The 25,606-nt window shown below is 36.8% G+C and overlaps 1 protein-coding gene across 1 annotated transcript in view; it reads right to left on the reverse strand.

Moving 5' to 3' along the window:
- Nucleotides 1-25,606, reverse strand: part of KMT2C (lysine methyltransferase 2C) — a 272,429-nt gene that overhangs the window by 78,225 nt on the left and 168,598 nt on the right. The window contains exons 13-18 of the mRNA XM_077761227.1: nt 24,849-24,926; nt 22,024-22,736; nt 11,516-11,635; nt 9,153-9,269; nt 1,656-1,757; nt 1,392-1,496 (exon numbers count right to left, since the gene is read on the reverse strand). Coding sequence (XP_077617353.1) covers nt 1,392-1,496; nt 1,656-1,757; nt 9,153-9,269; nt 11,516-11,635; nt 22,024-22,736; nt 24,849-24,926 — 1,235 coding nt within the window. The remainder of the gene's footprint in view (nt 1-1,391; nt 1,497-1,655; nt 1,758-9,152; nt 9,270-11,515; nt 11,636-22,023; nt 22,737-24,848; nt 24,927-25,606) is intronic.

Raw genomic sequence — 25,606 nt, forward strand, 5'->3', positions numbered from 1 at the left:
CACTCACAGTGATGTTTTACAGAGGCTACGTGATATGTCAAATAGAAAACCTCATTATATGATATCATAACAAACATGCTTGAATTATTTTTGTGTTTTAAAATATTCCCAGTTAATTTCTAAAATAATAAGTATTCAATCATTATTACCCTCAAAAACAAAACCTCTATATGGTCCTTAATAATTTTTAAGACCGTTAATTGTTCAAAGACCAAAATGTCTAAGAGGAGCCACCTCAAAGTGAAGGTTCTCAAATACCTATCCCAGAAAGCCTAGAGAAGTTTTGAAAGGTTCAAATGTCCACGATAACTGTCTGCCACAACAAAAACTCCACACTTCTCAGAGGAACAAAATCCAAATTTGCAACAATATAATCAAAACACACAACTGCCACAATCAAAAAGTACTGCATTTAAAAAAGCCAAAAGTACATCCTAATAAGGGGAAAGGTAAGCTAATACTAATAAGTAATACTAATAATGAGAAATGTCAGACATGACAGAATTAGCAAACAATTATCAATATACACAAGGACTTGAAAGAAAAAACTCAAAACATTTTAAACTACACTTAAACTATAAAATAAAACTGAAATTAAAAAATACAATCATCTCTGACAAATCCACTGGATGTGCTTAAAAACAGATCAGAATGGAACTCTACCCCAAAAACCAAGAGCACACTTTACACACTGTATGTTAGCCAAGTTGATAATAAATTATATTAAATAAATAGATAAAATACTGCTTAGTAAAAGTGAGTTTGGGGAATAAACTAAAGGGCAGAAAGAAAAACAACTGGGAAAAAAAAAAATCAACAAAGGGAAAGCGATCTGGGGACAATATCCTACAATTCTGTACACATACGACTGAGGCTCCAGAAGGGGGAGGAACAGAAAAAGAAATACGAAGAAATTGGCCCAAACTGCCCCAAAATGAATTTTAAAATACCAACCCACAGACCCAAGAAGCCTAACAGAAGTGTATTTTCATATACAGATGAGGGCTGAGAAGAAGGAAGACGGGGAGATACCAGGTGAATGAATGGGTTCTCTGCTTGGGGTCGACCTTTGTCAGTGGATAGAATGGATCAACTAAACCTCACACCTGAGCAAATTACAGCATAAAGTCTCTTTTAAAAAAATGCCTTTTTATTTTTATTCTTTCAGGACAACAGCAGGATAACTGCTACAATTTCAGACCACAGATTTATAGAGGAGTTAATTTTTCAGGTAACACTTGAAAGGTAATATTTAAAGTACTTAAATATAGTCACATAGGTCTACCAATCTTAGCAAACAATACTTGATTAATTGTAAGAAATGGAAACAGCATGGTATACTCACCGAATTTCCACACATTTTTAACCGATGTAAAGTGAAGCATATTTACCTTGACGCTGACACAGTACGGGTGGTAGCACTGACCACACTGAGAACATGCCAGCAGTCTCCCCTCTGCTCCTTGGCCAAAACTGCCACAAACTACACACATGTCCTGAAATTAAAAACACGTGAACATAGTATTTTAGGTTGGAGACTGAGCTCAGAATATACTTTTATTTTTTATACTACCTTCTTAGCTAGTCTAGCTCCATAGCTAAATATTAGTCAACTTCAGTGTGTACAGGAGAGGCAGAAGACAGTAAGCTCAAACCTGGTGCAAGGTGAACTTGTCACTACTGGAAAACAACACCACTGTGTTATGCATAGAGTTTTCCTCTTCATCCTTACTCGATGAAAGATCTGCAGCAGACACCTATAAAAAGCAAAATATACGAAACGAACAGTCACATTTATCACTTATCTAATGGAAAAAGTTGACAAAATACAATTCAAAATACAATTTTTGCTGAGGTCTGGAGTGACAATTCCAAATTAGATTATTATTGTTAAGATAATACTGTAAAAGNGGACTCCTATTCAAAATACAATTTTTGCTGAGGTCTGGAGTGACAATTCCAAATTAGATTATTATTGTTAAGATAATACTGTAAAAGTAGAAGTCAGGACACGTTTTAGTTACCTAATGGTCTCTTCAGAGTTATAAGTCCCATGGGTCAGGAAGCAATGAGAAAATCTAAACTATCTTTAGTAAGAATTAATTAGCCAAAATTTTAATCAAGAAACAAGAAAAACCCTGTATCATATACCTATATATGTGTCACTCTATACGTATATACCATACATATATACGTGTCACTCTTAGTGACTCTTAAAACCTGCAATTTGGCTACTTAAAACTGAGATGTGCTGTAAGTATAAGTATCAAAACAAAAAAAAAAAGAATGTAAACACAGCTCATAATTACTTTTGTATATTTTATTTTTTTAATGTTTTATTTATTTCTGAGAGAGAGAGAAAGAGAGAGAGAGACAGCATGAGCAGGGGAGGGTCAGGGAGAGAGGGAGATATAAAATCTGAAACAGCCTCCAGGCTCTGAGCTAGCTGTCAGCGCAGAGCCAGACGCAGGGCTCGAACCCACGAAGAGTGAGATCATGACCTGAGCTGAGGTTGGATGCTTAACCGACTAAGCCACCCAGGTGCCCCAAAACTAATAGTGTTCTTGAGGAATGACTGAAAGAATAACTAAATAGATGGAATAATAGTTTTCACTGCAAATAAGTTTAAAGGAAGTTTTAATGGACAGCACTACTGTTTTATTATACAATCAATTATAAAAGCAATTTATAAGTCTAAATTAGACTACAAGCGAAACTGTAAACAACCTAAATAGTCATCTCTAACAAATTACTAAAGCCACAGCAAATCCAAACAGGAAAATTATGCAGCATTTAAAAACCAGCGGTAATTGGGAAACCTTGGTGGCTCAGTTGGCTCAGGTCATGATCTCGTGGTTTGTTGAGTTCAAGCCCCGCATCAGGCTCTTTGCTGACAGCTCAGAGCCTGGAGCCTGCTTCACATCCTGTGTTTCCCTCTCTCTGCCTCTCCCCTAATCACACTCTCTCTTTCTCAAAAATAAAATAAACTTTTTAAAGAAATTTTTTTAAACAGCGGTAGAAATTCGTTTGAATTTCCATCGGGGGGAAAAAAAAAATCACCAGCCACACAGCTGAATGGAAAATTAAGCTGCAGAATAGTATGTGACGGAGAGCACCATGCAAAGTAATTATATGTGGTCCACTGGCACATAAATATAGTAGGTTGAACAGTATGAAATTGCTCTTTTTCCAGATTGAAAATGGTTGAAGATTGGCCATCCCCTATGGATCAACCGAATATGTAAAGTCACGAAACTGGTAAAAGGAGGTAAATCAAGACTGAAGAGGCAGTGATGGTAGAGATAACTCTGATCGACCAGTATGTTTTAACATTTCTTTGAATACATTAAGAACTATATATCTCAAAATTAGCATTTTAGGATTTTAACAAGTCAAATGAGAGGGTTCATAAAGTAAACTAATCATTCCATTAGTAATAATTAAATGTCCACTAAAAGTGAAGTTGCCAGTAATTCACCCACAAAAGTAATGATACATTATTATTAAAATATACAACTGTGGTAATAGCTAAAATATAGCAAACAAAAGTGTATTGAAATAAAAGGTACCCATTTCTATATTCCCAGTTCCAACACAGAAAATAAGACAAGTTTTATAATTGGATGACACCCAGTGAGTAGGCTCAAAGAAATGGTAACACATTATTATTTTCAAAGGGAAAATTAACGAGAGAATGCTGTTATTTGAAATAAAAAAGAAGGATGGACAATAGTATTCCCAGTCTGAAAAGAACCAGAAACAAAGTCCATACAGAGAGCTGCAATATCCAATAGGATCCAAAGAGCATATTTAAGTTATAAGTGCTGATAAATCAAGATTTTTAAACAGCAATTGTACATGTAAGAAGGAAAACAGTATCATGTAGCTTAATGACCCACTGTTTTATTTTTACACATTATTTTATGACCTTTAATCTATTAGATATATAAAACCCACTGCAAGGGTAAAGAAGGCGGTCTTTGAGACACTATGTCCTAGTACTGCCTATATACATATTAGTCTGATTTGTCCTAAAGGTGAAAGAAGTTTTTTATGGCTAAACCACAGATGTAAGACTAAGAAAAATGAAAGCTCTAACCTAAACCTCACAAGTGGGGTTCTAAGCAAGGACATAAAAAGCATACAAAAAACAGAGCAAACTACAATCAAAGTGAGAGGAGGAAAACAGTAAAGATCAAAGTAGAAATCAATGGAATGGAAAATGGGGAAAAAGAAAAAAATTAATGAAAGGAAAGGCTGACTCAGGATCAATAATACTGATAAACCTACAATAAGACTAATCAAGAAAAAAGAGAAGACATAATTCACTAATACTGGGAATGAGGAAGGTGACACCACTACAGATTCTACAGATATTAAAAGGATTAACAGGCCAATATATTTGTCAACTTACTTTAAATGCACAGATTCTTTGAAAGACAAATTCATACAAGATGACATAGATAACCTAAATATCCCTATACCTACTGAAGAAATTGCAATATGTAGTTAAAAATCTTTCAATCTCTTCGACAAATCTCATTGGGAAAAATGGAGAGCAATATGCTAGAGAATGAGACTGTACCACTTTCCTACACAATACACAAAAATAAACTCAACATGAATCGAAACATAAGACCTGAAACCATAAAAATCTTAGAAAAGAGCACAGGCAGTAATTTCTCTGACATCAGCCATAGCAACATTTTTCTAGATAGGTCCTCTGAGGGAAAGGAAACAAAGCAAAAATGAACTAATGGGACTACATCTGAACAAAAAGCTTCTGCACAGCAAAGGAAACAGACAAAACTAAAAGGCAATCTATGAAATGGAAGAAGATATAAGTATTTGCAAATGAAATATCTGCTAAAGGGTTAGTATCCAAAATTAACAAATAACTGATACAATTCAACACCTAAAACACAAAAAATCCAATTAAAAAATCAGCAGAAGACAGACAAAAGGAACAGCCACCTTTCCAAAGATGACACCTAGATAGCCAACAGACCACAAAGAAGACACTCAGATAAATATATGAAAAGACTCTCTTCACCACTTATCAAGGAAATGCAAATGAAAACTACAATGAGATATCACCTTACATCTGTCAAAATCAAAAACACAAGAAACAAGAGGTGTTGGGAGGAAAAAGGAACCCTTCTGCATCATTAGTGGGAATGCAAACTGGTGTGACCACTGTAGAAAACAGTATGGAGGTTCTGCAAAAAGTTAAAAATAGAGCTACGCTATGATCCAGCGATCACACTGCTGGATATCTACCCCAAAAATACAAGAATACTAATTCAAAGGGATACATGCCCCTCTATGTTTGTTGCCTGTGGCTCAGTCGGTTACGTATCCAACTCTTGATTTCGGCTCAGGTCATGATCTCAAGGTTCATGAGTTTGAGCCCTGTATGAGGCTCTGTGTGGACACTGAGAAGGCCTGCTTGGGATCCTCTCTCTCTCTCTCTCTCTCTCTCTCTCTCTCTCTCTCTCACACACACACACACACACACACACACACACACACAGAGGAATATTATTCAGCCATTAAAAACAAACTGATGGTTACCAGAGGGGAGGTTGGGGGGTATGAGTGACATAGGTGAATCAGATTAAGGAATGAACCTGCCGTGATGAGCACCAGGTAATTCAAGTAAAAACTTAAAAACCTTCTCACAAAGAACTTCAGGCCAAAATGGCTTCACTGATGATTCTATAAATAATACAAGAATGTTTCCAATACCACACAACTTTTTCCAGAAAATTGAAGATTCTATTTCCCAATTCACTCAAGGAAGCCAGCTTTATGCCAAAACCAAAACCGAAGAAATTATAATAAAATAAGAATATTAACCATGGGGCGCCTGGGTGGCTTAGTCGGTTACGCGTCCGACTTTCGCTTAGGTCATGATCTCGCAGTTCGTGGGTTTGAGCCCCGCGTCGGGCTCTGTGCTGACTGCCAGCTCAGAGCCTGGAGCCTGTTTCAGAGTCTGTATCTCCCTCTCTCTCTGACCCTCCCCTGCTCACGCTGTCTCTCTCTCTCTCCTAGAAATAAATAAAACATTAAAAAATATATATATATTGACCAATACACTCACGAACAGAAGACATGAAGTCTATAGTTTTTAGCCATTTGAATACAATAATATGTGGAAAAGATAAGACATCATGACCAGTGGAGTCTATCCCAAGAATACAAGATTGCTTTAGCATATGAAAAAGCCAATCAACATAACTCACATTTTCAATAAACAAGCCATATGATCATATCTGTAAATGTAGGACAAAAACGTTAACAAAATCCAGCATCTACACTTTATTAAAAGAAAAACATTTCAGCAACTTATGAATAGAAAGGAGCTTCCTCAAATTGACTTAGGACGTCTATTTAAAAAATAAAACTAGAGCTAACACCATACTCAATGATGCAAGATTAAATGTTTTCTCTCTTCAAGTTCAAAAGAAGGCAAGGTTATCTTAACACTTTATCCAACACTGTACTGATGGTGACAGCAAACGCAATAAAGAAGTAAAACCCATCCAGATTAAACAGAAATAAAACTTTATTTGTAGACAACATGATCTTAAGGGTAGAAAATCCAATGGGTTCTACAAAAAAGCAACTATATATAATAAGGGAGTGTAGTTAAGACTGTTCGATACAAAATCAATACACAAAAATGAGTATTTCTAGATACTAGCAACTGACAACTACAATTTGAAATTAAGACAACACTGCCATTTACAGTAACATAAAAAATATGGAAATTTAGAGAGAAATCTGAGAAATGATGCAAAAAGACATTTATGTTGTAAACTAAAGAACATGACCAAGAGAAATTTTAAAAGACCTAAAGAAATGAAGAGATACACAACGTTCATGGGTTGAAGACTCTTCTCAGCTAAAATGTCAAGTTCTCCAACTTGATCTAGAGTTTGAATGCAAACCCAATCAAGATCCTAGAGACTTATTTGTAGAAAGTGACAGGCAAATTGTAAAATTAATACAGAAACACGAAGGATACTGGGTGCCTGGATGGCTCCATAGGTCAAGCATCAGACTCTTGGTTTTGGCCCAGGTCATGATCTCAGAGTCATGGGATCAAGCCCCATGTCGGGCTCTGTGCTGGGTCTGCAGCCTGCTTGGGATTCTCTTTCTCTGCCCCTCCCCCACTTTCTTGCATACATGCACTCTCTCCCCAAAAATACATAAGCTTAAAAAAAAAAAAGAAAAAAAAGGAAACATAAAGGATTTAGAATAGCCAAAACAACTTTGAGAAAGTAAAGAAATGAAACACTGACAGCTTCTGATTTCAATAGTAGTTATAAAGTAAAAGTATAATTGGCCTAAAGTTATAGTACTGGCCTGAAGATAGAGAAATAGATGGTATAGCACAGAGATTCCGAAATTAGGTCCACAAAAATAATGATAAGACTAATTTTTTAAATGTTTTTATTTATTTGAGAAAGAGAGTGAGAGAGTGAGTGAGAAAGAGCGCCCGCACGAGCGGGGGAGGGACAGAGACAGAGGGAAACACAGAATCAGAAACAGGCTCCAGGCTCTCAGCTGTCAGCACAGAGCCCACCGTGGGGCTTGAACTCATGAACCACAAGAGCATGACTTGAGTTGAGGTCGAACACTTAACCGACTGAGCCATCCAGGCGCCCTTAAATAAAATGAATATTTTGGAATGATACAAAGTCCGTTAAGAGAAATGATGCTAAAATAACCTGGATATTCATTCAGTTTATGCAAAAAAAAAAAAAAAAAAAAGACTGTGGTCCATGTACATACCATACATAAAAATGAACTCAAACTGGATCATGTATCTAAATGCAAGACCTAAAACCATAAAACTTTTAGAAGAAATAACAAGACTATGTTCGTAATCTTGTGTTATCCAATTATTCCTCAGACACCAAAAGTACAATCATAAAAGGAAAAAAAATGGGACTTCATCAAAATTAAAACACTTGCTATTCCAAACAGGTAAGACAATGAAAAGACAACTCACAAAATAAAGAAAATATTTGCAAATCATATACATGGTAAAGAACCTGTGTCCAGAATACATAAAGAAAACTCAAAACTCCGTAAGCTAAAAAATTTCTTATTTTTAAAATGAACTAAAGATCTCAAGAGGGATTTTATCAAAGAAATATATAAATAAGCACCTAAAGAAGTCAAACCACACCAAGTACACGTTAAGTATAAGGAGGCAGCAAGAATTTCATGCACTCTTGCAAACATAAGATGTCACACCCAATTTGAAAAGCAGCCTTTTCCTAAAAAGCTAAGCATACACCACCTACAGTATATCCGACCATCCCATTCGTAGATATTTACTCATGGGAAAATAACGCATATAGCCACAGATAGACTGACACATAAAAGCTCACAGCAGTTTTGTTTTCTGGGGGTTTTCTTTAGTTCTATTTTTAAATGCCAAAAAATGGAAACAAGCAGGATATCCTTTAATAGGTGAACAGAAGATACACAAACTGTGGCACAAACTGAACAAAAAACGAGTTTCTCCTGAACAATTAGAATTCAAAAAACAGGATTTTGGTAAAACAGTAAAGTTACTACATGAAACATTTGCCACTATTTGACAATTACAGATTTCTTGACTACACATTTAAATAAAGCCTCAAAGACATGCCAGTGAGCAAATATTTTATCAATCTTAAAATACATCAAAGGTAGTCATAAAATCTTCAACATTCTTAGAGTATGGACTACTCTGCAACACTGCAGGTTTATTCTGTAAGCCATAATAAAAAACTTTAAACACCAACATAATAAAGTTTCTCAAATAAACTCAGTAATATAGAAGGAGTTGGCTCTTATTAAAAATAAAGGGGCAAATATATTACATATAGATTTTTGGGAACGATTGGCATACAAGGATCATGTCAAAGAGGAAGGTAAGAAAAAAGGTATGGGAAATACAACATACTAAAAACAATTTAAAAGAAAGCCTGACCAGAGGGGTTTAAAAAAAGAAAAACAAAACTAGAGATAGAGTAAGATAAAAACTTTGACTTGCTTATGGGACTCTTACAAACCAATAATTTTACAAATGAGATGATCATATCTGTCAACACATGAAGGACTGTAGCAAAGGTAAAGGAAGGGACACTTACCCCGGGTAACACGACTGCTCCGATGCCGCTTTTCAGCTTTGACCTGCCTCTGCCGCCTCGCCCCGACAGCCCCGCACCACGAGGTCTCCGCTTCCCGGGGAACCCCGACCCACGGCCCTACATGACAGACACGGAAAGATCAGCACTCTGCCAACATCCCAAAGAATCTTCAAATCCATTGTGAGCTAACACATTTTATTGAAGGTTACACAAATACTTGCTTTGCTCTTATTCTGATCAGCTGATAAATACTAAGAGACCACGCCCGTTATTTTTATCTTTCAACCCATATTATGCAACTTAAAAATATAAACCTCAAACGCCTATACCCTTAGAATCAATCGCTGGGTCTGTCGTGAATGCTGTGCATCGGCAAACTCTGGCATTATTTTTCCACCTCCTAATCCTACGTTGTAGGTGGCTTGACAGCCATAACCCATTGAATTTCTATTCAATACAGAGCAAGGATAAGGAAAGACTCTGGCTAATGGTTCTCTCAGTACTTAGAGCTGCATGTACTGAGTGCTTACTATCCACTGCTCTAAGCGCTTTTTGCTCTCAACTACCTCATAAGGTCAGTACTACTTTATTTCCCCCATTTTACAGATAAAAGCACTGAGGGATTAAAAGCAACTTGTTCAAAGTCTACAGCTAGCAACTCCGGCTCCCGTGTCCATACTGTTAACCAGTACTCTGCTCCGCTACGTTGCGTGAAAGCTAATTTTTGCTAGTGTACAACAGTATTTGCCCTGTCATTAAAAGTGTCAGTTTCCTGTACTCTTCCAGAGCCGTCCGTATGAACTGAAGAGGTGTGCCTCACTCTACCACAGTATTTAGAGGACAATGTATCTGAAGATTGTAGGAAAACAGATAAAAAGGTAAAAAGCTTGTTTTAACTCATCTGGATGATACTCACTTGAAATGTAAATAAAATAACTGATCTGAATTTTTACCTAACACACAAAAATACTCTATGGGAAAACAGGTTAAACTCTTTGATATTTTAACAAATAAATACCAGAGTTGTTGGTTATTGTCGTTTTCTGGTTTATTCTCAGACTTACATACTACTACCTGAAATAAGCCTGACATTGACACACACTTACAACATTATACATTTTTAAATTATTAAAATATTCAGGAAAACCCTATTTTTTCATAATACATTAAATAATGTCACATTTTCAATTGATGTCATTTGTATTATAGTCTGAAACACTGAACTCATTACCTATTTGGGTGAATAGTTTCCAAGGTGATAATTTGTGGTTATATTTTAAGCATAAAACAGATACACATGAACAAACAGGGGTAATCTTCTTTTCCCTTCAGTGTCAATAAATACGGTCCACTTCACACTGCCTCTCCTTGTCGTCTTAACCTGCGCTTCCTTTAGAGCCTTGTGCTTCGTGAACAAAGGCTATGGGAGGGCTGAAGTGGATAGTTTTGTTGTTGATAAGCATAAAAGATTTTTTAAAGTCAATTATTAAATCAGGATTATAGTCATCTATTTTTCCTTAGCATCTAAAGATACAGGTGAAAATTTGTCGTAACTGCTACAAAACTGTCAAAATATCTGTTATACTCTTAAAACAACTATCTCTACTTTCAACACCTTGCAGGATTTCAGAGAGTTGAAACATAGCTCTAATGGTGACAGAAATAAGAAAGTGGAATCTAGAAGTCCTCTGAAATCCTTGATTAGTCTAAACTAAACAGCCTTATTCCAGAATCCCATTAAATATACAAGATGAAGAAAATTATCTTCTCTAGGTAGTAACGTATTTTAACTTTTCACATTAATTTCTTGCCCTCTAAAATCCATCAGACTCCACAACTTACTTCAAGAACTAGCAGAATCCTCCATCAATGACATGAAAAAGAGGCCCTATAATTTTGAGGTTATTCACGCAGACAGTGAAACCTGCTGCAATTCTGGTACTTCTTCTCCATTAGCACATAATAGATTAATGTAGTTTGCTTTTGTTCTTTTCTAAGCAACAAAATTTTACGATTATCATGAATGAGCAAGTCCTTAATTACTTTATAGCCTATGTGACAAGGATTTTCCCCCATAGAAACACTGGTAATTACAACATAAAAGGAAGCGACCATAAAAAGCAGTTATTAAAAATTCACACTTAAAATCAGTCATGTAAAATTCCAATTTAATTTTCTCCTAATCCAGATTTTTTTTAAGTACAAGCATGTTGATTCTTCATACTAAAATTTTCAGATTAAAAAAAGTGGCTCTCGAACCTGAACTTATTTATCTAGAAAAGAAAGGTTTAATTCTTAACGTCTACTTGGACAAAACCAGCCAGAAAGAAATGATATATGAATGTAAATGCAGTTTTATTTACCACTTTGATGCTCCAAATGGCACTGCCAGGAAGCTGCCTGGGTTTAAAAATTTCCCGACCTTCTGAAATGTCTGAGGACCAGGAAGGTGGGCTCACTGTATTATGGGTACTCCAAGCCCCCTAGGATATGGCAGGTGAGAAAATAGATGTATAAAACTCAGCAACGTAAAAGGTCAAAGCCAGCAACTGAGGAATTTTAGAACAGCAAAAACAAATGCGGACGTATGGAAATTTAGGACAAATTGCTTCAAGGTAGGGAAAATAAGCTTATCACTTACAGTGACTTTATACTGCAGTGTTTGCAGCTACAATTTACATTAACTATTTTATTCTGGTTGAAACATCAGTACAATGAAACCTATTAGAAATTAAGGTTTATAGGACATCGACATTGACTCATGAACTTCAACTATAGAACCAAAATGTAAGGAAGTCAATTAAATTCTAAGAATTAACACTATAAGAAGCTATTCAGGGATTATTTTCTTCTAACAACTATCACTCTACTGGAAAAGAGAAACAATCTTAAAGAATGTTATGTACACCTATTGCTATGAACAACAAAACCAGCAGGCAAAAAAAATGCACTTAGAACATGAGCAATCAACAGACACATTCGCTTTAAGTTGCAGAAAGTCAGGTTGCCATCTTAATATGCAAATACCAGTATAATCCTAGCTTCTGACTCCTTCCTTCCAGTGTGACCACTAGTTGTGGTTTGGGCTTTAATTTTCATTTAGGGGACCATTAGCCTTAGATTACATCCAAGGGACTAATCGGTACAGTGAAAGGTGTTAAAGCAAATTGTCCTAAATTTGCAAATAAAATGCCTAAGATACCTGGTTATTTATACAAGAAATAATCTTATTAAAACAGTTAAAATGAAAGTAAGACATTTTACTTCTTAATAACCACATTCAGCAATCACCTGAACTAATCTGATGAAGACACTAAGCAGCATAAATAAAAATGTCTACTCCACAAAGATAACATTTTAAAGAAAAACACAAAACAAATGTCAAACAATAAAGAACCTATTTTGAATTAGGTAATCTGATAATGCACACTATAAAATTTACCAATTTAAGGACCCAAACTTAAGTAACATTACTTACCAGGTTTTTTGAATATTTTCAAACAAGCAGCAGCCCATTAATCACGTAAAACTACCGCCAGGAATTTAAATAGTCAACCAAAGTAAAAGCCTGACTACCCTTTGGGGAACACATAATTAATGTACTAACAGTATTTTGAGAAAAACCACACAAGGGAGAGACTTGTTTCACTTTTAATTAACCTACCCTCAAGCTCAGTGAATGGCTATGTTGATTTTACTGACCCGTGAATTACCTCACTTTCCCTCCATCAGATCAACTAGCCTCTACATCCATGTCTTCTTTCCGGCTGCATCCGGGGTCTGTGGTAACCTCTATGCTGCCAAGTCATTTCTCTATTCCCATTTTCCTCCAACTGTCAACACCTACATACAGCTCTGTTGGGTTCCATGCAGCATGTCTGTGAATGCTTCTCTAGCCTCCCTTGCTGACCTTTCTGTCCCGCACGCACGTCCTTCCTCCAGCTAACCTCCAAGCCTCAGGGCTTCGGAGGGCTAAGGCCTCGACACCTCTCCTCTCCGCGTAGTCTCTTCCTAATGGTGGGATCTTTAATAAGGGCTAGGAACTCCATTTTGGACGCGGTCTTCTCCCAAACTCACATCTCTGATTTCAACATGTTCCAGCATGTCTTGAAGAAGTTAGTCTGGTTTTCAACTTCCTTCTTAGCACTCCCATTTGGTCACAACACAACTCTCAAGTTGAGCACGTCTAAAAGCCTCCCCCTCACCCGGTACCGTCTCAGAATCTCCACCCCCCCTTCAGAAATGGGTTCCAGACCCCAGGTCAGAAAGCAGGGAGTCGCCTGATGTGCTCTCCCTCATCACTCTGCCCTGCACTCCTTCAATCCAAATCATCCGTGAATTTGGTACATTCCACCTTCTAGTATTGTCTCCAACCACTCTACTCCTCTGCACTCCCAGTGCTGGGGCCCAAGCCTGTCTGCCACCGGCAATCTCACCCAGCCGGCCGCTCTTCACCACCCTCCCAACCCCCCCTGCAGCTCCCTCAAGTCCTTCTCACACAGAGGCCAAACAGACTTTCCAAAAAGGTCAGTCTGGTCAAGCAAGTCACCACCTTGATCGAAACCCTTCCAAAAGCGCCTTGGCACACTGAAACTGCCAATCTTTCTCACTGCCTCCTGCCAACCTCATCTTCTGAACCCCTGCCCCCACGATCGGGACGCCCCAGCCTCCCTGATGTCCTTCACACATGCCAAGCTCTTCGCCAGTAACGGGGCTACAGACTCAGAACAACTGCCAACTCTCCACTGGATGGCTTCTTCCTGGGATTCTTCAGGGATGGCCTCAGATATTTCCTCATCGGGGAGGGCTTTCTTCAGCACACTAGTAGGTCATCACCTCCCTTATAACACTATGTGCATCTTCTCACTGACTGAAATCTGGGGTCACATGTTTTGCTGTTTCTAATTACTCAGAGGTAGGGAGTGGCAGCAAGAGATACCTAAACTTAGTTCTCTAGATGTTTTCAATGGTTTTTCTCTGACGATAGTTGGCCATTATATAAAAGTCCTTTCGGTGGATCGTTTGATGTTGTATCAGTAGACAGCTCTTAAAACATACCATAAAAAGTCATACTCTCAGATAATATGCTATTCACCGTAATTTAAAAGTTAGCTTTGATGCCAACATTGTGTCTCATTTTAAAAACATTTACACTTCATGGAACATAGATGAGGAAAATGAAGAGCTCCATAGATCAAGAATGTTTGGATGCCGTTTCAGGACTAATTAGAAAACCATTCAACTGCTATGAAGAACTTATATAATAAAAGCTTGGGTAATTACATTATGAATTTTAATAAGTATATTATCATAAGGCACTGGAAGATAGATTGTGTGCAATTTTATAGCAACTGGAGAAAAATTATGATTACACTTAGATGTTTTGACAAAGAAGAAATTATCTAATATATTCTTTGGACCTTAAAACTAAAATACAGCTCTAATTATCAATTTTAGTTATAAATTATCCTACAGATCTCAGCTTTGATGAAAAAGAACTTATACAGACAATTCAGAGGCCCGCGCCCCTGTCTACTAAAACATGGTTTTTACACCATTGTTATACTTGACTTTATACTTGTTACATTTGTATTTATTTGCTGCTATTGAACTATAAGCTTGATGAAAAGAGACCATTTTTTCTGTTCACTTGCACTGCTATGGTAAGCATTCTGTTCAGTGCTTACTGAGCATCTATTTTTCCACTTATTCTTTGTGAATGCATAAATGCATCAATAAGCACTGAACTATGAGACACACTAATTCCTATTTCCCCCCACTGGATGTAGCCTACAATCCTGGATTGCTTCCTAAAAAAAAAGTTACCAATCCATCCACTGCACTGTTATCTTAAACTACAAACTGAATTAAAACCAAAAGGGTTCAAAATGTGGCCATTAGCAAACTTTAAGTTGTAAGGAAAGCTAAAGATAAGCAATTTGCTATCAAATCCTATAGAAATTTGGGGGGAAAAATACTTGGTTGAGATTGAATTAGATTCTAACAATAATTATTGAGCCCAAAACCTCTTTGAAGTTGGTATTAAGCTTCTTTCTGCCTTGAGGCCAATTTCTCAGGTAAACTTATCGACTGAGTAAATGATACAGCTGTTACAAGGGCTGAGGGATCAGACAGCAGAAACAGTAACAGCAAGTAGAGAACAGGTCATTAAGGTCAACTCTCTATTATTAAAAGCCTAATCCTGTTGCTGGCTGTTAAATTATGATCAATGTCCTAATTAGAGCCCAGGAGTACCCTAATCTCCTGAAAAAGTTTTAAGAGGGGCCAGAGGTTTGGTGTCTCCCGGGGCCGACGACACACCTCCAACTCATCCCCGCTCAGGCCCAGCCTCTCCCAGCAAATGATGCAAAACGAAGACTGCTAGTTAGAGGAGGTGTCTGACTGAGAGAAAGTAAACACGACAGAGAGAGAGCAGAGAGGACAACTGGCAAGAGAAACAGAAAACCCAGGAAGTTTGTAATTTCTTTTTGGCACATACATCCCCTCCCATACATTACAGCCACAGGAGCAAACAACTCATTTTTATGACTCACAGGAATCTTTTCATATAAAGAAATATCATATACAAAACTAAGTTCAACATCAACGGAACAAGAAATTTAGGCCTGACAGTGATTCGATAAGATACTATAAAAGTACAGAAACAGCTGTTACCAGCATTAGCCTTCAATAATTTAAGAATGTGAATGTGGCTGATGCTAGCAATGGTTTAAGGAATGGCTTCAGAAATATCACAACAGGCACAAGGAAGCCAAGAGAAAAGGGACGCTGCTGATCAGTTATGTGACTGCCACCCCAGAGGGTAAACACTTTTTAGGTTTAAAAACTAGTCTTTCGGTGATTTAGAGCACTGTTTCCTGGGCTTTGGCCTGCACGGCACGCAAGCCTGGGCTGAGTTCCCTCACGCCTCCTCTGCTTTTCCACAGGACCCGGGGCTTCCTCTACTGCAGCACATGTCACAATGTCACACACGGCGTAATTAATAGGCTGTTCAGTTCTAATATCTGTGCAGTCACTACGTGGCTTTGAACTCGAGAAACCTACCACATACCGTATTGACAGTGACCAGTGCTCGACTCTTTCAAGGCCTATAGTTATTTTCATTGGCACGTTTCAGCACAAATAAGCATGAGTCAATCTGACCGGTTTTCCAGAGGGACATTTACTACATGATTACTATATCCTTCTCAAGACTCCGTTTTCACGGAATATCGGCATGACTCTGCATTGAGAAAAATAGCAGGGCAGCGTATCACTTGCTACGTGGCAGGTGCCATGTATGTGTTATTGTTAAACTCCAACGGCAGCCACAGGACATAGCTTTATAGATGAAGGAACAAAACAGTTCTCAAGGTAACGTGCTTAGTGTCATACAGACAACAGCAGGAAACAAGGCTCTGCATCCAAGGAATTGCACTAGGGAAATGCTCATGCTGAATTTATATTAATCAATCTTTCCTGGTATCAATTAGAGTAAAAACTGATGTAAACAGTACAAAATACTTCCTCAAAGTCACTTTTTTAAAAAGCAGCATAGCGCTTAGACTAGAATGAACATGGGAAACCACTTTTGGCATCTACACTGCATCTTGTATTCCCCATAAAGAAGACAGAATATCTGTCTGCTTACTAATGAAACCTTTAGTAGAGTCTAAGACAAAGCATCGGAAACACAGGTTTCACTTTATAGGTACCAAGAATGGACAATTAAAACTATGCAGGGTAACTTATTTTAAGTGAATGCCACTGTGTATATGCTGTAATCAAGCAATGTTTCAAAAGTCAAACTTATTTTAATTAAAAGCTGGATATAGGAGCGCTGAGGGACTCAGCTGGTTGAGCATTTGACTTCGGCTCAGGTCACGATCTTGCTGTTTGGGAGTTTGAGTCCCGCATCAGGCTCTGTGCCGACTGCCTGGAGCCTGCTTCGAAGTCTGTGTCTCCCCCTCTCTGCTCCTCCCCTGCTCATGCTCTGTCTCCCTCTCTCAAAATAAGTAAAACGTTTAAAAAAAAAAAAAAAAAAGCTGGATATGAAATAATTTAACAAGAACTGAACCTCGATTTGGACAATATGACATATATCTGCCTTTTTTTAAACCTTAAACACAAAACAAAAACTAACAGTGCTTACTAAAGAATTTGTGTTTACAAAGCATAAATGGTGTCTACTATTTAAAAAAAGGAAGAAATTGGTTACTTGTAATTAATTGTTAACAAAAGTACAATCCTCTACAGCTGACACACTCTGGAGGTTTGTTTTTCTCTCACAAGAGTAGGTTATGAAACTGACTTGTTAATTTGAAACACTTCGTTTAAAATGCTATTACAGGAGACAAGTATGTTATAATATTCTATGGTTCCTAACAAAATTAGTTAAATTAATAAAAAATTAAAAATTCACTTCACAACGTAATGGAAAGTAGTTATGATACTACCTTTGGAAACCTACTATACTGAAGAAATTTCACTTTCTGAGAACCCCTCAATAAATACCAATCTTAGAACTTAACAGAAATTCATGAGTTCTCCATATATACGATGTTAGCAACAAAAAATGGAGATGTAAAATTAAAAAATGAAAAAAATTCTTAGAATCTGAGTTTTCAAATTATAGTTGAGTACTTATGTTTACTTTTATGAAAGATATAAAATATGTCAATAAAATATTTTTCATAGGTTCAATAAAGCTCTTTCAATACTATCACGTAATACCTGAGTGTCTAAGGCAGATCAAGTCATATGATTATATTAAATATTTTTCCATAAAATAAGGTGACACGAATAGGGTAAATGACAGAAGACAGAATGAGATCACTATTATCTCAGAATTTCTGAATTAGAATGGATAAATACAACTGTGGAATAAGAGAAATAAACAGAAAATGAAAAACACATTACATTATTTGATATGCTGAAATTTTAAAAAATTCCATCCTATTTTCCACTTTTTAAAAAGCATTTCTTGTGTTGTGTTTCATGCATCACGGTAACAATGAGTAGCCCATTTTTCTAATTCTGGAGTCCACTTCCAAGGGTAAGGAGAAAGACGCCAATCAGAGGCTGTGTTGACTGGATGGGGTCGGGGCATCACACAGATACGGTTGTAAGGCTCCCCCGGAGATTACAACATGCAGTGAAGCCAGTAACCACTTTTCTAAACCTAAGGCCCAAAGTGAATATACCTATAAAAACACGGAGAACTGAAACACTAAAATATATATAAATGAGTAGCTTCAATAAAGGACAAAGGAAAGAAAAGTCAACTGGTTCACTGGTACCATTTCTATGAAACCGTTTCCAACTGGCTTCTGGTCAGTGTTCCACCACTTTCCTTCTCTTAACTACCTACCATGTCTACATTCTTCCTCCTTCGTGAAATCCTGTGTCTTAAAGGAGGACGAAAACAAAAAAGAAAAAACTTTCTCTACCCACAACCGTCAGAAAGGCTTAAATGACTATCCCTAGACTTGGTACAGTTTTGAAGCATACATCAGAGATACTCTTGAAATATCTCATAAAGAATATAAATCTTCCAATTAAAGGCACAATATATACTCTAAACTTCAATTATTAGTCACTTCCAAAGGGAAAATAATCCTGTAGAGATTCCATGTTCTGTGTCCTGACATCTCAGGTTCAGAATAGTGATTTCTATCTCCGTCCATACCCCAGTGTCACTACACACATACTCTTACCTATGTCCTCATCTGCGTGTACATGTATAGGAGTACATACGTGTACGTATACATGAACTCTACTGTTCATCTAATGCACAGTGGGAATATACAGTGATTTGTTGCTACAACAAGTGTTTGTTTGTTACAAATGGGTTTGTAAAATGTTTTAAAATGTGTCCTTTGAGCAACTAGAGGATGCAGAGTATTCCTACGTCTGTCCTTAAAAGTAGTGAAAGCACAGCACCATTTGTAATTTGTCTTAAATTCAGTTGGTATTTCTTTTTAAATTTAGCTCCTTCTAGAATGAAAAGTTTCCTATTCTTAAAAATGCTTTTCCTTGCATTGTCCAATAAGGTAGCCACTAGCCATGAGTCTACCAAGTGCATCTAATGTTCTTGGTTGGAAACCAGATCTTGAACACTTAGCACGAAAAGTGAATGTAAAATATCTCATTAATAATTTTTATACAGATTAAATGCTAAAATATTTAATACATTAAATAAAATATTAAAATTTATCCTATCTTATTTTTAATTCTTAAGTGGACTACTAGAAATTTTAAAAGTAGATACATGAGGTTTGCATTATATTTCTATTCGATAGTACTGGCTTACCCTTCTACTGACTAACTCCTTTCTCCAGAAAACATCTAAAAATCCAATCATTAGCTGTCACATCAAATTTTAAAGCTTTCAGATTTCCTGCTTCTAATTATTCATTTAATTTCTAAGGAAATTCTTAGAAAAGCTCACATAATGTCAGAAAATGGTTAAGATAAATGTAACGACTTGACAACTGTGGAACAGAATTTAACCAATGAAACATGCAGTTCTTTGGTTAGGACAGCCTTCACTATCCTGGTAAAGACCATAGAATTGATGACATTCAACAAAATATGGAAACGCTAGTGATGTTAACAATCAAAACATAGCTGAACACCAAAGAATCCTGCTTATATCACCATCACTGCCGTGAACATCCATCTCACTTCATAGCCAATCCCCACTGCCAACAACATACAAATTAAACACTAAATAAAACCAAAGATAAAACACAGGAATGCTTGATATCAAAGATATTCATGTAACAGTATAATGAACTTCAGAATTCCCAACACAAGGACCTACACTGGAATATTCCCTGGAAGTTATGATCACAGTACCTCGGCAATGATAAAAAATAAAAGAGCTACCTTATTCCATCCAATGCATCCTCTCCACAAAAACAGCAGTGCCTTAGCAAGGGAAGGCTGTTTGCTATACAACTAAAACCAAGCTAACGGCAAGGTTCAATCTGGCCATGACCTGCTTGTGAGATTAGCAGTCAATTCTGAAGCAGTCGTGAGAGCAGGGCAACTCCACAGAAAGCAGACCACCACCAGAACTGGGGGCTGAGACAACACGGCAGACACAGCAGCAAAGATGAGCACACGGGTCATATAAAATGGGATAAACATGGAAGACACACGCACACGCTAACATACACTCAGACTCACATACACATAGATCTTGGAATACACGTCATCAGAAAAATTAATCCTAATGGTTCCTCAGTTGGAACAGAAGTCTACAAATAAGGAGAAATTGAGTAAAATTTGACAGGAATATTTATGATGCAATATCCTTAATGAATGTAAATCTCAGAATCAAAATTAAATTTGAGATTCAAATTTCCATTGTTAAAGTCTTTTCAGAGCCCAAACCACACAATTATTTAAAAGATTATTTAAAAAGACAAAAAAAAGTAAGGAGGAGAATTGGTTTGAGAAGAAAAACCTCACTTGGCAGAACGTAGGTATCACAGAAAATACTCAGAGAAAGGCATATATATGGGGTGGCTTAGATTACTGGGTATGTCTTTGCCACAGAGAAACAGTTCAGTCTCACAGGGTGATTACTTTGCCTTTGGTATGCAAGTTGCTGTCTTTAGAAAAATAAAATAGACCTGGAATTTATTTAAGGGAGACTAATTCTCACATTAAAATAAAATTCTATTTTTCTACTTATCCTTAGGATTTCAAAATTCGATGGTCAAGATCAAAATGATACTCTCCTATAAAATCCAACTGTAACCACTGGAAGCAATTCAAATCACAAGACTGGAAACTTCAGATTACCATTGTGACTCAACATTTCTGCACCATTTGATATCTTGCCATTTTGTAACAACTTCAGAAAAGAGAAATTTTGTAGAATAAATAAACCTGAGCTACAGTGTCTTCACTTTGTCTTGTGGTTAGTGGTTCACTTAAATCCCACTTAAGAACTGGGGCTTGCCCTTAAAAGGGAGAATCCACACTACTTAAGACAGTCATGGGAAGAGCTCCCTTCACTTCCTAAAGATCAACATTGCACTTCTAAGATTTCTTCATGAAAACAAGAAGTCCTAACTTGGGGTGGACCTGAGGAGACTCACCAAAAAAGTTGGCAATTAACAGAAAAATCACAATGAGAAATCCCCACCATGAAAATTTCCCTTAGTAAATTCTAATGCTTAAGCAGGTAGAAATATAAACAAAGAATAATATCAATGACCAAATACAGCAGATGGGGAAAATTAAGATTATTTAGAGTAAACCTAGTAATTTATCATTTTTTTTCCGTAAGGCTTTCTATTGTTACCGTGGCATAGAATTTAAAAAAACTTAAGTGTTTTCTATTAGAAATTGTAATCAAATAGGTTGCATTTGTATGTCCCAACTAAGTGGAAACTCTGAATATGATCACATCAAGTTTAATAATTAGTCTTTATTAACAGCTTCTTTAAAAAAAAAAAAAAAAAGGCCTGGGTACCTGGGTGGCTCAGTTGGTTGAATGTCCAACTTTGGCTCAGGTTATGATCTCGCAGTTCCTGAGATCAAGCCCCACAATGGGCTCTGCACTGGCAGCTCAGAGCCTGAAGCCGGCTTCAAATTCTGTCTCCCTTTCTCTCCGCCCCTTCCCCAATGGCCCTCAGTGTCTCTCTCTCTCTCTCTCATGCCCTCAAAAATTAAAATAATAAAAACATTAAAAAAAATTTTTTTTTAATGGCCAAAACACTTCAGGGTCAACATTACATCTAAGTTCTACCTGAAAATACGAAAAATTACCCTCCAAACCACAGGTCCACATACGCCTTATTTTATATAATTGCTCCATCATATTTTTCTGTCAATATCATTAAAATCACCCTACCTGTTTGGACCGAGGTCTACCAGGAGAAAATTTTCTTTTGGTAATAGCTGGTTTACCCATGCCAATTTTTGGAGTGACTGAGATGTAAGTTGTTGGCATAATGTTTCCAACAGAAGCACTGAGGGTTGAAGGGTAGCTATGCAGTATGTCCTGGGAAGGCAAGTCTGAAGAGAGTGGAGAGGAAGACACATTTGCCTTGCTTACACCTGCCGCTGACGAAAATGACAACTCGGTCTCTGATGGTACTTTTACAGATTTGTCTTCTTGGCATAAACCATCCTTCACACAACTCTCAACTACAGGAGCCACTTCAAAGTCCATAAACACAGCAGAAGACTCAGAACTAACTTTCTGTTCCATTTCTTCTTGTACCCTTTCTATAGCCAATTGTTCCTTAGAACATAAAGAAGTACTTTCCTCACACGGGGACCTTAGGGTTTCTGGCGGACCAGTGACAGATTCAAAGGACAATCTTGGAGGCCGTGATTCTTCTGTGGCTGCTAGCATTCTGGGTTCCCCTAACTGCAGGTCCTCGCGCCGCACGGTGATCTGGTGTGTAAGGATGTCAACGTTCTCCGTCATTTCCATTTTGTTTTCATTTTGATTTTCATCACAAACATGCATCACTTTAGAAGACATTTCCATTTTTTCACTATCAACTTCTTGAGAAATATGATTTTCCAATTCAGGATTCATTTTATCTTGGGATGATTCTATAAAATTTGGAATATTTGTTATGTTAATGTACTTGTGAATGTAAAATTTTTTAACTATAAGTAGGTATTAGACATTAATGACTATAGTTTTATGGCTTAAAAATAATAGGCATAGGAAGAAGAAAAAGGAGGGGGAGGGGAGACAAGGGTTTCCAAAGCACACTTATAGTTAAACCTTGAATTAAATCAGAAGATATTTTTCAAGAAAAAACAATTATGAAGTTTATTAATAAAGGCCAAAATACACCAGGATTTATGGATTACAACTGGTCACAGATCAGGCCAGAAAACTTACAATAAGATCACTTTAATAGGATCCCCAAAGCTTTTGTTGATTTCTGGTAAAAATATTAAAACAGAATTTCTAGGTGCACCTGGGTGACTCAGTTGGTTAAGCAGCCAACTTCAACTCAGGTCATGATCTCACAGTTCATGAGTTCGGGCCCCATGTTGGGCTCTGTACGGACAGCTCAGAGCTTGGAAATGCTTCAGATTCTGTGTCTCCCTCTCTCTCTGACCCTCCCCCACTCATTCTCGGTCTCTCTCAAAAATAAATAAACGTTAAATATTTTTTTAAAAAAACAATTTCTAATATAACTCTATTAAACATCTATGATGTTTTACAATTTGAACATTTTCAAAAAGGTCTACAATTCTATTGGTTAAGTTATACTCATTTAACACCCAAAAAAATAAGGCTCAGTGATGTTACATGAGTTATCCAAGTAAGTACATGTCTAATATAAAGGTATTTGGCAATATCAGGAGCTCAGATGTAAACAAAGCTTCCGCAGATTCAAATGGGTAATGATCACAGATAGAAAAGACTTATTTTGCTTATTAGCTATACCTGCCAACATACACGTTTTAATATAATCTTTGTACTTCCTCATCATTGGTAATCAAACAGGCAAAAGAAAAAAAAACTGTCAAAGCAAAGCAAGTCAATGAACATTATCAGGTATCAGAAAGAGCTAAAGTCACAAGCTGGTAAATGTTAAATCAGGATGCTAGTATGCTAAGCCCTTAACCCAACCCTGCCTAAAAATAAAGTCAGAGATCCAATTTACATGAGTCCTACATGGCTCTATAAAGCAAGAGCACTGTATAAAAAGCACTTACTTCAAATACCATCTAGGTAATTTGTAAGTTACATTAATAGAGAGATTAATTTCACTATTTACTATTTACTATGGTGACTGTGCTTCATCTTTTGCTATCAATATGAAATCCTACTCTTCATTCCTACTCCCTGAAAGACTATAGTTGAGGATAAATGAAAAGCCATCAAATAACAGATCTGATCATACCAAATAATTTTACACACAAAAATGCTTCAAGAATACTTAACATTTTAAAAAATTGAAAAAACATTTTTTAAACAAAATTACATATAAATAATGAGAGAACACAGGGGTTTAAGACCAAAAGTACCATCATTTGAGTGACCCCAGGGAAAATCTTACCCTAATGCTACATGAAGCCTGAACTATGGCTGATGGAAGACCCCCCTCAAGCATCCCTGGTGAAGAAGAAAACACGCACCACACATACAGACCCCACCATAGGCTTTCTGTTCGATGCCAGGTAAGAAGTATTAAGATAAAAATGTAAACATTCTTGGGGCTCAAGGGTAGCTCAGTCAGCTAAGCATCTGACTTCAGCTCAGGTCATAATCTCTCTGTCAACAATAAACAAACATTAAAAAAAGAAGAAATCTGCTGCCAATTCTTTTTTCTTTTAATGTTTATTTCTGAGAGAAAGAGAGAGCATGAGCAGGGGAGGGACAGAGAGAGAGGGAGACACAGAATCCTAAGCAGGATCCAGGCTCTGAGCTGTCAGCACAGAACCCAACACAGGGCTCAAACTCATGGACTGCAAGATCATGACCTGAGCTTAACGGACTGAGCCACCTAGGCTCCCCAGCTGCCAATTCTTTTTAAGAAAAGGATCACTTAACTAAAAGATTTCATTACTATAATGTGGATACACCAATAGTAAACAATTCTTTGGGATAATGCATTTGAAAAATTAACTTAATAATGACTCAAATCTGCATAGCAGTCATAAAGACATTATGTTGTAACTCAATGTAGAAAGTACGCTTACCAGAAATGAGAAGATCATGTGTGTCAAGACTTTCGGGTGAATTACTCTTCTGCTGCTCTTCTGTACGGATGTGAACTGCTGTGAATGACACATTTTTGGAATCTCTAGCAAGCAGTCAGAATTTGTCTAACACTGCTACCTCAAAATAAGTTAAGATTTTTATTCTACTGCCAAATACCACTTTTCAATATAAACATCAAACATACTATTAGTAAGTACGGTATGAAGATGAAATTAGGAATCTGATTATGTACTATGACAAGATTATTAAAGATAGTTTTGTCTTATATTTTTTCCACTTTACATCTTATGCAATATACCGTTTATTGAAAGTTGTTGAACATAAAACTCAATCCCTCCCAAATCTGAGGCTTTTTATGTATATACTCAATCCATATAACATAAAATTCCACATAAAATCCCAGACTGTCAGATGAGTCCAAGATTAAATTTAATAAGTAGTTTCCCCCAACCTCATCTCTCATTAATTCTAGATTCTCTAGTAATAGCTACTAACAATATTGCAAGAAGCTTCATTGAAAATATCATGGCAATAACTAAAATACCCTCAACAGAACCACCGAGACCATCTAAAGCAAATTTTTCATTATCTCAGCATAAAAATCTCACAATCAGTTACTGCTCTAGTTAGTAAGCACAACTAAAGAAAGAGAAAATATTAAATTGCTTTTTAATGAGAATCACTTGGTCCCCTAAGTATATATTTATGATTTGGTCTAGATCACAGCTGAACTACA

Source organism: Crocuta crocuta, unplaced genomic scaffold (genome assembly GCF_008692635.1).
Source record: "Crocuta crocuta isolate KB4526 unplaced genomic scaffold, BGI_CrCroc_1.0 scaffold408, whole genome shotgun sequence".
NCBI classification, from domain to species: Eukaryota; Metazoa; Chordata; class Mammalia; order Carnivora; family Hyaenidae; genus Crocuta; species Crocuta crocuta.